The sequence below is a fragment of the Eublepharis macularius genome, chromosome 4, assembly GCF_028583425.1.
Source record: "Eublepharis macularius isolate TG4126 chromosome 4, MPM_Emac_v1.0, whole genome shotgun sequence".
NCBI classification, from domain to species: Eukaryota; Metazoa; Chordata; class Lepidosauria; order Squamata; family Eublepharidae; genus Eublepharis; species Eublepharis macularius.
In genome coordinates this window covers 4,204,350-4,216,777 of record NC_072793.1, presented here as the reverse complement: position 1 = coordinate 4,216,777, position 12,428 = coordinate 4,204,350, and the positions used below count along the sequence as shown (strand labels likewise).

The following is a 12,428-nucleotide window of genomic DNA, read 5'->3' as shown; positions in this document are numbered from 1 at the left end:
CAAGGTGTTCGACAACCTTTGCTGTTGTTGTGGAGAGCCAAGCAGAAAACATAAACACGAGCACTACCGCACTCCTGGTGGACTGCATGAAACTCGCTTTTGTGAATTACATCAATGGTTTTGCAGACGCATGCAAGATGGAAATCAGAAGCGTAAGAAACATTCAGTGACAAGCCTTTTATGAAACCACACACCCTCCCTCCGATCCCTCCTCACCGTTAGTTTTCCTGAATCTTTCATCCACTTAGTTTCACTGTCGAAATAAAAAGAGATGCCCGAATCTGTGCCAATGTGGAGACCGCACAGCAAGTGGTGTGCAATTCAGAATCTTAGCAACAGAGCGCATCCTGATAAGCAAACATCTTTTATCCCATACAACTCTCACAAAATTCTGATGCTAAGCTGGTGACTTTGAATAAAAGGCAGGCAGTTCCGCTTGGCTCCCTTACAGAGTTCCGCCAGGAGTCTGCTTTATCCGAATGTTGGCTTTTTTTATTGCCACCCAAGTCAGAATAATGAGACAGACACAAGGCTTGGAACTAAAGGGCCACTTTATTAAACATAACATCAACCATTAATACGACAAGGGCCAACTAGTGGTACAGGTCAAGCCACAGGGTCACCCCTGGACCTCCGCCTTGACCTGTTTGGGCGAGACCCGAAGCTCTGGGTGCGAGCCATCCATGTGTATGTCTGGAACCCGGCCGGCCAGGCAAATCTGGGTCCCCCCTTTCAAGCTCCTAATGCCTCAGCCGTACAGCAGTGAGGGAAGGACTTGCACACGGGGTTCCCCAGGGCAGTCCACCTATGCAGCTGGCAGCCATCACAAGCAGTACCAGCTGCTCCTGGCAGACCCCCATTTCCCCACCAGTAGGGAAGCACCAAGGGTCCTCACCGGCCCGCTCCCTATCCCCAAACTCTACCCTGCCACCACCAGGGCCAAGCCTCTGCTTAGGCCCTAGCGCCCCACAGGAGGCCTAGTGCCAACTTCAGCCCTTGCCGTAGGTCACTAAGGAAGATCTTTGCCTTTAATGGCCAAGTGAACCCCCATTACCTCGGTAGAGGTTGGCAAATTCAGCCTAGTATGTAGGGGTGTGGCAAATAAATGCCCAGACCCTCCCAGAAAGCTTTTTCTATGGCTCTGTTAGCCTTTCACCTAGCCCTCTCAGGGACTAATGAGTCCCAAGCTTCCTGCTGCACTGACACAGAAGCATTGCAGACCAATCATCAACACATCAGGCCACTACTTGCCTATGCACTGCAAGTCTGTGCAAGCCTGCAACGAAAGGGGCCATGCCCTGCAGCCAAGGTCATGCACAGTGAGCCAAGGTCATTACCATGAGGTGAATGACCAGAACATGAGGCAGAGGACCGCACCTCCCCTCAAACCATCAGGCCGCTACTTGCCTGGGGGCTGCAAGCCTGTGCGAGCCTGTAAGGAAAGGGCCATACCCTGTGAGACAAGGTCACACCACCCAAGTGAATGACCCGAATGTGAAACGGAGGCCACTCTTCCCTTCCAGCTCACAAGCACCATGCTTATGTGTGCAAATCTGCGTAAGCCTGTACCAGAACGTCCATGCCCCACAGCCAAGGTCATTACTGCCCAAGTGAATTACTAGTACATGAGGCGGAGGACTGCTCCTCCCCTTGAGCGCACTGGGCCACCTTGTCTATGTGTGTACATCTGTGGGGCCTGTAATGGAAGGGCTGTGCCCTTGGGAAGCCCAGCTCATTACCCCCAAGTGAATGACCAGGAGTGAGGCAAAGGACCCCACATCCCAACAAACAGAAGTAGCAACTCGGCCATAACCTCCCCCGTGGCTAATGCGGAGTCAACCAGACCCTTCCTTAAGCGCTTGGGTCATCACTGCACTAACACTCAGGATCTAACTCATTCCCACCATTAATGTCGTGTGACTCCGGAAACTGCCCGGGCTTACATCAAACTGGGAGGTTTACTGGTGAAACTAAATGTGCCTAAGCTGCTTGATGGCTGCCACTGGATATGAGGCAAGCCCCTTAACAGTCCACTCCCTCATAACTGGGAGAGATCCACCAGCTCAGGCAGAACTCCTGCAGACCAACTGGTACCCCAGCCTAGAGACTGCTGGCCACTTGGTCATAGGTTCACCACATGCTGGGGCCGATGCCACCAGGTTGCCAAGAATTAATAGCCCTCCCTGGAGGCATAGCTCAGAGGAAATCCAAGGGACAAGCTGCACCATCCCATCTGCAGGGAAGACTGGGCGCTGCCTTAAAACATAAACGCCAGGACCAGTCTCCAGAACCCTCCTCAAAATCCTATGCCACTTGGATGAAAGAGGGTTAGGTATGGGCACCACTGCCTAAATGTCCACATGAAGTGGGCTGAGGGATTATCTAGTTCCCTCCTCCACAATCCAACTGCCTCAAGGATTGGAAAATTCCAATCATATACGGTTTACAGTAAGACTCCTGTACTGACTGGTCAATGGGCCACTGCTCAGCCCACCACTGCCCCTGCACTAAACCCAGAAGCCACTGGGCCACCAAGGCAGCGGAAACTCCAAGGAAACTCCACTTCTAGGTGCCAACACCCTGGCGACAAGGCGCGGTGCCTCACCAGCTGCTGGAGCTCCCATAAAGAAGGCCAGCTAGCAGCCGACTGGCCTAGGTGCAGTAAACCTTCTTAAGTCTTAATTACTTGTCCCCTCCTCAGGTCCACCTCATCCTTCTCCTCCACTCCCTGAAGAGGAAAGTTAACCCCCAACATGCTGCTCCCTTTAGGACTACGTCAAGTAACAACCCAGTGGCCAAACCGCGAAACCCAAAGGCAAGACCCCAAACGATACAACCCAAGAGCCTAAACATGGGAGTCAAGACACTGTTGCCTGACCCCCCTTGGAGCCCCACAGCCAGGCACGAGAGGCCAGTGGACTTACCTACCTAGTCAGTCAGGTGCCACTGTCACCTCAACAGGACTGGATTACAGCAGCCGAGACCAGATCCGCTACCGGCCGTCAATTGTGCTAATCTGGTAGAAAGATCAGATCACATCTTAGACTTGGGTGCCCTGTGTGACAGCTTTGCCGATTTCAGCACATGCAATAACACAGCATGCTATTAGGTGGCCTGAGTGACAAAACCTAAAAAACAGCTTTCTAGGCCCACAGAAGATGCACATTGAGCAGGGAAAAGAGGGGGGGGGTTAACCAGCCACCACCCTGGGACTGTAGATCCTTGCTAAGCCAGTAGAAATGTGTGCAGCAAACCACCCTTCAGATGACTGCAAGTCCCCCCGCCCCCAGCCTCAGCCAGGCCTTCACTGCTGCTACTGCTGTTCTAAGTACTCTCTCCAAATAAAGCGTAAACAGTGAGCGAGGCCTAGATAGACTGGAGGCCTGCAGGGGCTGGGCCTAACCCTGCTCCAGTCCTCCTGACTGAGACACACTGATAGCAGTATTGCCCTCCTCCCCCTGGCCACTTCATCATCCTCAAAGGAAGAGTCTGCAGGGCCGCTTTGCAGGAGGCCTATTCGCTGGCTGCTTGCCCTTAGCAGGGCTACTATCCTTTCTGGGTGGCATGATGGAAACGTACAGTAATATAATGTAATGTAATGTAACGTAATGTAAAATGACTGCTTTAGAGCTTCAAAGCCCAATAGGAACACAGCACCCCCAAAATGGCAGCCCAAACACTGTGTAGCCTGTAGAGGCCTCTATAAAATGGCCACCAGTGCAAGGAGGCTAAGCAGGCTGCCATGAGACACACTCAAAATGGTCACTCCCAGCACAGGATAAGGTGTAAAAAGCCCATAACATGGCTGCTATGCCAGCAAGCAGGAGGCAAATCAGGCCACACAAAGCTCACACTCAAAATGGCCACCACTGGAGCTGTACATATTGCAGATGCCTTCACAACATGGCCACCATTGCCAGGAAGCTAAGCAGACCACCAGGTGCCACTCTCAAAATGGCCACCCTAGCAAAGGATAAGCTGCAAAAGCCCCACTGAAATGGCTGCTACTGCCAGTAAGCAGGAGGCAAATCAGGCCACATAAATGCCACACTCAAAATGGCCACCCCCCAGAGCTGTGCAGATTGCAGATGCCTTCACAACATGGCTGTTACTGCCAGGAGGCTAAGCAGGCCACTGGGTGCCACTCTCAAAATGGTCGCCCTCAGCACAGGATAAGCTGCAAAAGCCCCACTAATGGCCACACAAATGCCACACTCAAAATGGCCACCCCTGGTGCTGTGCATTATTGCAGATGCCTTCACAACATGGCTGCTACTGCCAGGAGGCTAAGCAGGCCACCGGGTGCCACTCTCAAAATGGCCATACCCAATAGAAGAAACTGCCAAGCCCTCCCACAAAATGCCCCCCTGCTGCCTGAAGGCCTTAGGCCGAGTTATTGCTGCTAGTAATACTCCCTCCCAAGTAAGTGTAAACGGCAGGGGAGAGAAAAGCCTAGACGGGGGGGGGGGGCTATCAGCATCCACTCTGTTAAGCCTGTGGCAAAAGTATATGAAGCAATCCTCTCCTCAGATGGCTGCAACTCACCCGTGGCCTGCAGCCAAGCCTATTGCTGCTGCCGCCGCCGCCAATGCAAGTACTCTCTCCTAACAAAGTAAAATGAGAGGAAGAGGGGAGAAGAGCCTAGGTAGGCCAGAGGCCTGCAAGGGCTATATATAATCCTGCTTTAGCCCTCCTGACTGATTACTTATCTACTTTCAATTTCTATTCTGCCCTCCCCAACTAGCAAGCCCAGGTAGACAACAGCCCCCAAATGTAAATAAGAAAAAGCCTCTGCCAAACCCGAGCCTGGCGCTGGGCCCTGGCTCTCCTCCCGGAGTTTGAAGGCTGCAAGCAAGGGGAGCATCACAGCTTCTCCAAGGCAGCTATACCTGCATAACCAGGAGGGCCTTTGGCAAAACAGCCTCAGAGGAGCTTGGCTGAGAGAGCTTGAGATGGGCCCTGCTCAGGCCAAGCACAAAGTGCACCTGAGAAGCTGGGAGGGCGGAGCTGCCTGATAAGACTCCTTTCTCCGCCCCTCCGGCCTGAGACCCAGATACCATGGAGATGCTCTGTCTCCTCCTCCTTCCAGGGAGGCAAAGAGCGCCCCCCAGCCTTATCAGTGGAAACTGCTGGCTGGGAGGGCCGTATTTTATTTGAAAATTGATACAACACCTTTTGAGAATTCAAGGCAGTTCATGGTCATAAAAAGTCATTAACACAACTGAAACAGTCACAGCATCCAATGAAATGAAAACCACAATAGCATGTCAATAAAAAAATCTGTGAAACAGCATTGCACACACCATACCAAATTCTTCTTAAAGTTTGTGCTTAATAGTTTTTAACTCAGTGAAACCATTAGTTAGTAAACATTTAGATGTTCCTACTCTTTCATTGTACGCATACTTAAATAAAGATAATTATAACCTGTGACTGTGAACCACATAACCAAGAAAGATTATTCTGGATTAATCAGGGGTATTTTCTAAAGCAGAGAGACGACTGCACATTTAACTAGATGTCAACCAACTTCACCCTCCTCACCTTCACATCTCCACTACCTTTGATTAATCTCCAAATGAGGACACCTCAACTGAAAACATTATAAGCATACACATTCAAAGTATGGAAGAAATCTCAATGTTACCATTTCGAAGTTTCTTCTATCCAGGAGGAAAGAAGGGGAGACTTCCTAGGATTAAGGGGACAATTTAAATGCGTTGACTGAGGATGTTAGAAATCCATCAAGAGACCTGAACAAAAGCCAAAGGAGATCCTTTAAGAAAGACACAGACTGTTATACTCAGAACATTCCCGTTAATTGACGGGAGACAGAGGGCCAAGCTAGAAGTGACAAATTACACTTGAATAGCAAGTGAACAGACTCACGTGTATTCCTCCCTGTTCACTTGCACTCCACTCGATCACCTAGCCATTCAAGTGTAATTCGTCACTTCTAGCTTGGCACAGAGATCTGTTCAGCGAATGCCTCAAGTGTTACACATTACTGTTAACTGGATTCTAGATTGGAAGGCTTGGATATTTGTCAGTTCCCAAACTGGGACATTTTCTCTGTTCTGATCTCACATCACTAAGGTTGCCAACTGGCTGGAGGAAAAAAATGTCCTGCCCCTTTAACAGAGACTCAGTGGGATTTTTTTTTTTACTTCCATTAATGAAAAGTGTGAACTGCCAATTTCCACATATTAAGACTGTACAGAAAGAAGAGGACACTTCTTTCCAGGCCAACTGGCAATTCTACCTGCATGACAAGCAATTCCTAGTTCCAGGGCTTTTTTTCAGCAGGAACACGGTGGAACGGAGTTCCGGCACCTCTTGAAAATGGTCACATGGCCGGTGGCCCTGCCCCCTGATCTCCAGGGGGCGGGGCCACCGGCCATGTGACCATTTTCGCCAAGGGTGATTTAAACTTTAAAAAACTCCCCTTGTTTCAGCTGACCCAAAGTGACGTCATTGTGCAGTCCTGAGTTCCACCACCTCTTTTCCCAGAAAAAAAGCCCTGCCTAGTACGTATCTTACTTCTAAAATTAGACAGCTATGAAGTGTGTATCTGCCTGTAGAAACTACGAAGGTTCTTTCTTACAGGTCCTCACAGGATCAAGGCCAAACATTATCACCCCTCTAAAAACAACACAGACAGAGGAAATGTCTGAGCTAAGTCCTGGAAAAAGGGGAATAAAAGTCCCAGTATTGCACATGATTCAAGGAAAATTCCAAGTACCGAAATAAAATCCAATTGGGCACTCGCACACTCTAACCTTCTGAAATTCATTTGCTTAGGTGTAAGTCTCACTGATTTCAACAGGATGCCCAAAGAAACATGCCTAGGACCACAACCAAAGGTTCATTTTCAAATGTCTCTCTGGCCCCTTTCTGGAACTTCAACCTGTCAGTCCAGCGTATCCTGACCTTTGCGATCTGACAGCTGAGCTTTTGTTCAGCCTCACCATTGGAGGTGCCCTGAAAAGCAGAACACACTTCGAAAAGCAAGTCTGTAATTCTGCTTCTAGTCTGCATTCCATTCACTCTTATCTAACTACTCGAGGACGGGAAGTGACCTTAAAAACCCACACAGCAAATACACCTGCTTCATTCCCAGATAGCATACTTTAATAACAACATTCGATTTAAATACTGCCCTTCAGGACAACTTAATGCCCACTCAGAGCAGTTTACAAAGTATGATATTATTATCCCCACAACAAAACACCGTGTGAGGTGGGTGGGGCTGAGAGAGCTCAGAGGGAGCTGTGACTAGGCCAAGGTCACCCAGCTGGCTTCAAGTGGAGGATGGGGGGAATCAAACCCAGCTCTCCAGATTAGAGTCCTGTGCTCTCTGGCCCCTTTCTGGAACTTCAACCTGTCAGCCCAGAGTTTTGTCTTCAAACTCTTGATTTTGAATTCTCCCCTCCCTTCCCCACCTTAGTCTTGTATTTGCTAAAGAAAGGTAGCAAGGGAGGCGGTGGCGGTGGTGTGTGCGCGCGCACGTATGTCCCCCTAGCAACTTTTTGGCCTGTCTAGGAGGAGGTTCTTCTTGGGATGCTAATTAAGGTTGTAGCCATCTCTATGGCAGGGCTTCTTTAACAGCTTAGAGGACAGGCAAGAACGGAAGTACAGTGACAACAAAAACTTCTGCTGTTCAGAGGGTTGCTAACAGACCAGGAAAAGATGTTCTGCCTTTTAAACTGAGGCTTAATGTGTGGAAGTGCACAGATCAAGGTTTTCATGGCATGCGGGTCAGTAATGTCACCAAGCCTCTATTGAAGGGACAGGTCACTTTTCTTTAGGCCTGTGTAGCTATTTAATTGACAACTGACACACAGCTGTTCAGAAACACCCATCAGGAAAAGAAGGAAAAAGGCAACTTGGTTGCTGCCCAGTGGAATGGTGGCCACCCTTTTTACTTTCATACTTAATTATTGCAGTATTGCAGAATAAAGTACTGTGGACTACTAGTCAGAGTGTCAGGTTAGGATCTGGGAGACCCAGATTCAAATCTCTGCTCGGCCACAGAGGCTTGCTGGGGAGCTTTGGCCAATCACACCCTCTCCATGCAGCTGACCTCACAGGGCTGCTGGAATGATAAATGGAGGAGGGGAGGAGGGTGTAAGCTGCTCTGAGTCCCCACTCAGAGAAAAGCAGGGCCTCAATGAAGTAAATAATTGGTGGGGTTTTGAAAAAATTGTGGGCGTGCCTTCTTCAGAGGAAGGGCTTTAACTAAAAGTGCAATCCTGAGCAGATGCCCACTGAAGCCTACTTAAGATTGCACCATAAGGATGCAGCTCTCCAAATACTTACCCAGGGAATAACTGAATAAAATTAAATTAAATACATTGGGATATATGTCTGGATAAACATGTATGGGCCTGAACTGTAAGGCTACAATCCTATGCACGCTCATTCAGGAGCAACCTCCTTTCAATGCAGTGGGGTTTACTTTGAGTAAACATGCATACGACTGGGCTGCATAAACTGTACATTGTGGCTAACACTGCAAAACACCTTTTAAAAATTCTATTCTCCATTTATACGCTAAAGGTCACCCAATGCACATTACAGTAACTCATTATAAATAATATTTTGAGAACCTTTAGTCGTATCCTTTCACTTGATGTGTCAACTATTACTTGAAAAGATTATTTCCTAAGCACACTTCAATGAAATCCTATGCATGTGTTTATTGGGAAGTAAATGCCATTCTGCTCATGGGGGTTGCTCATGGGTAAGCATGCAGCCTAACCCCCTGAAGGCCATGGGATTTATTTCTAAAGAAACACGCTTAGAATTGGGCTATTACATTCATTACCCCAAATCAACAGCGGATTAAATTGTTGACCACAATGTCATTGCCACTCAATACTCGTTCAAGGCCACTTTTGATTAAAGTCCTGGCTTTCTAAAAAATGCTGTGATTAGTGGACCAAGTGGTTAATTGCAATGCTTGGAGCACTTTTTGTTTGCTGAAAGGAAGGAGCTGTTAAATGTTCATTTGGAAAGGATTTAAGCTTCCCTCCTTTCCAAGCCAGTCACCCTTTCAGATTGAAGAGTAGTCGTCTAAAACCCGAAGTGACATCTCTTCTCAACTGTGGGGGGTTCAGCCAGGACTGCTTCAGTTTCTAGTCCGGGTTGGATGAGGTTGCAAACTCTAGGGTGGGGAATGCCAGGAGATTTGGGGGTGCAGCCCGGGGAGGTGAGAGTCTGGGGAGGCAGCTCAGCGGGGCTGTCACACCAGAGTCCCCCTCCGACGCAGTCCTTTTCCCCCAGGGGAGCTGATCTCGGGAGCCTGGCCATCTGTTGAACGTCCAGGTCGCCAGGCCTCACCTGGAGGTTGGCAACCGGGCGGAAGGCCCTGGAGCCCGGAGCGGAGGGGGGGGGCGCTTTTCACGCGTCCGTTCGCGCGGCACACTCGCTCGCGGGGCATCCGCGTCAGAAGGGGCGCCTCGTCCCCTCCTGCCGAGGCGTTCGGCGGCGACGAGCGAGGCCGTGGGACGAGCCGTCCCCTCCGCCCCGGCGCTCCGCGCGCGTCTCCCGAGGGCGGCCGGCCGGCGGCCTTGGCTACCCCGAGGCGGCCCTTGTGACGCGGGCGCGGCGGGCCGGCGGGGAAGCGGGCTGGCGCGCCATGCGCGAGGGCGCCTTTCCCCAGCCCCGGGCGTCGGCTGAGCGCGGCGGTGTGCCTGGGGCGGCCCTGCGCCCGGCCCCCGGCGCCTTCTCGCGCTTCCCGCGGCTGCCCGGCATCGGGGAGGCGCCCCCCGCGCAGGCCCCAGCGCGGCCGGCCACGGCCATGGCCACGGCGACGCAGTTCGGGGCCCTGCAGGTGGGCACCTATCTGGAGATCGAGCGCAGCGACGGCCGCGTCCACCCGGCCCTGGTCACGGCGCTGCACGAGGACTCGGGCAGCCTGACGGCCGAGTGGGTGGAGGCGGGCGCCAGCAAGGGCAAGCAGGTGGAGCTGGCCCGCGCCTTCGCCCTCAACCCGCACCTGGCGCCGCCCGCGGGCCACGGCGACCGGCCCGGCCCGCCCGCCCGCTACGTGGTGACGCCCATCAGCAGGGAGAAGCCGGGCGGCGACGGCGCCGAGCGCCAGCCCCGGAGGCCCGCCTCGGGCGGCACGCTCAGCAGGGCCAGCCCCGGGCCCGGCGGCCCCAGCCCGGCGCGCAAGTCGCCCTGCGTGCTGGAGGTGGAGCGCCTGCGCGAGCGGCGGGAGTGGCGCCACCGGGAGCTGCTGGCGCGCCGCGCCCAGCGCGAAGCCGGCCGCCTGCACCCGCACGCCGCCACCATCGGCATGATCGAGGACTACCGCGGCGCCTTGCAGCGGGCCGGCGGCGCCCTGCTGGCCCAGAGCTGCCCCGCCGAGGCCGCCGGCGGCCACGGCCACGGCGGCGCCCGCAAGATCTCGGTGTGCGTGCGCAAGCGGCCGCTGAGCCAGCGCGAGGCCGAGCTGCGCGACTTCGACGTGGTGACCATCCCGTGCGCCGAGCTGGTGCTGGTGCACGAGGCCAAGCAGCGGCTGGACCTCACGCGCTACCTGGAGCACCAGACCTTCCGCTTCGACCGCGCCTTCGACGAGGGCGCCAGCAACGAGAGCGTCTACAGGCACACGGCCCAGCCGCTGGTGGAGAGCGTCTTCCGCGGCGGCAGGGCCACCTGCTTCGCCTACGGGCAGACCGGCAGCGGCAAGACCCACACCATGGGCGGGGACTTCTCCGGGAAGCGGCAGGAGGCCGCCAAGGGCATCTACGCCATGGTGGCCAGGGACGTCTTCCGCCGGCTGCAGGAGCCCGCTTCCCGGGGGCTGGAGCTGCAGGTCTTCGGGGCCTTCTTTGAGATCTACTGGGGGAAGGTCTACGACCTGCTCAACTGGAAGCAGCAGCTCCGGGTGCTGGAGGACAGCAACCAGCAGGTCCAGGTGGTCGGGCTGCTGGAGCAGGAAGTCCTCTGCGTGGAGGACGTGATGAAGCTCATCGAGACCGGGAACAGGTGCCGGACCTCGGCGCAGACCTCCGTCAACACCCACTCCTCGCGGAGCCACGCCGTGTTTCAGATCATCCTCAAGAGGAAAGGGAGGCTATACGGGAAGTTTTCCTTGATCGATTTAGCTGGCAACGAGAGAGGAGCTGACACGTCCACCGCAGACAGGCAAACCAGGTTGGAGGGCGCCGAGATCAACAGGAGCCTCTTGGCGCTGAAGGAATGCATTAGGGCCTTGGGGCGCAACAAAGGCCACACGCCGTTCCGAGCTAGTAAGCTTACTCAAGTCTTGAGGGACTCCTTCATAGGAGAAAACTCCTGCACGTGCATGATCGCCACGATTTCCCCTGGGATGAAGTCATGTGAGCACACGCTCAACACCTTGAGGTATGCCAACAGGGTGAAAGAACTCTCCGTGGACCTGAACGCTTTCAAGCAATTCCATCCTGCCGTGCCCAGATCTGTCTATCAGTACGATGACTTGGCGAGGCCATGGGCAATCCAAAGTTTGCCTGAGACGGACGAGTTCAAAGTGTTTTGTGTTCAAAAAGAGGATCGGGTCTCGCCACAGTCGCTTACATTTGTTAGCAGACCTAAAGACCAGAAAAAGAGGAAGGGGATTGATGAGAAAATGCTAGGGGAGGACCACCAGGAGCCTCTCCGGTGGCTGAAAGCATTCCTCCACATGGCGCAAGAAGTAGACTATGACATGGATTTTTATGCTGCACAGTTTGAAGCTGTGTTGGCCCGAAAGATCGCTGTTCTGACAGAGATCCAGGATAAACTGAAATCTTTCCGCTCAGACCTTTGTAATGAAGAACTGGCAAATGGGCCTGTAGCTGTGAAGAAATCCCGTGTTCTGTGACGGGAGATGAAAGGAGGGTCCCATTCTACATGATGCTATGGGGCTATCTCAGTGTTACAGCACAGTGGAGCTCCCCGCTGGACAATTTGAAAGCTTAAAGAATACTTAAAATCGTATATTGGTCTGAACGTATTGTTTCGTTCCAGCCCTTTTCCCCCTTCCCATTGAATGCCATCTGAAACTAGCGTAAGAAAAAATGTCCTGCGGTGTCTCCAGGTCTTTCCTATAAGGTTCTAAGATCGCATTATTTCAAGCTGAAAACAGAATCCCTGGTCATTTGATATTTTGAGAGTTCTTTAAACAAACAAAGAATATAAAGCACTGGTTATTTCTACAGCTGATACCTTGTAGGGGATGAGGAGAGGACTGGTTTTGGCCTCCGATAAGCGTGAACGTTATGCTTGGTCCCCCCACCCCCCAAGCCGTTGCTCCTCCCTGCTTGGTTCACCCGAAATTAAAGACCTCCTATCCTGGGAGGAGGGGCTAAAACGTGCCCTCAGCAATGGAGATTAATATTGGGGGTGTGGGAGGAGGAGAAGTGTAATGTGCTTGTTTTATTGTGAACTGGCTTATA

At 52.6% G+C, this 12,428-nt stretch overlaps 1 protein-coding gene across 1 annotated transcript; it reads left to right on the top strand.

The window, feature by feature from the left end:
• Positions 1 to 9,802: 9,802 nt before the first annotated feature.
• Positions 9,803 to 11,854, top strand: LOC129327176 (kinesin-like protein KIF2A). Its single transcript, XM_054975654.1, has one exon. The coding sequence runs from the start codon at positions 9,803 to 9,805 to the stop codon at positions 11,852 to 11,854; it is 2,052 nt and encodes a 683-aa protein (XP_054831629.1).
• Positions 11,855 to 12,428: the final 574 nt, after the last annotated feature.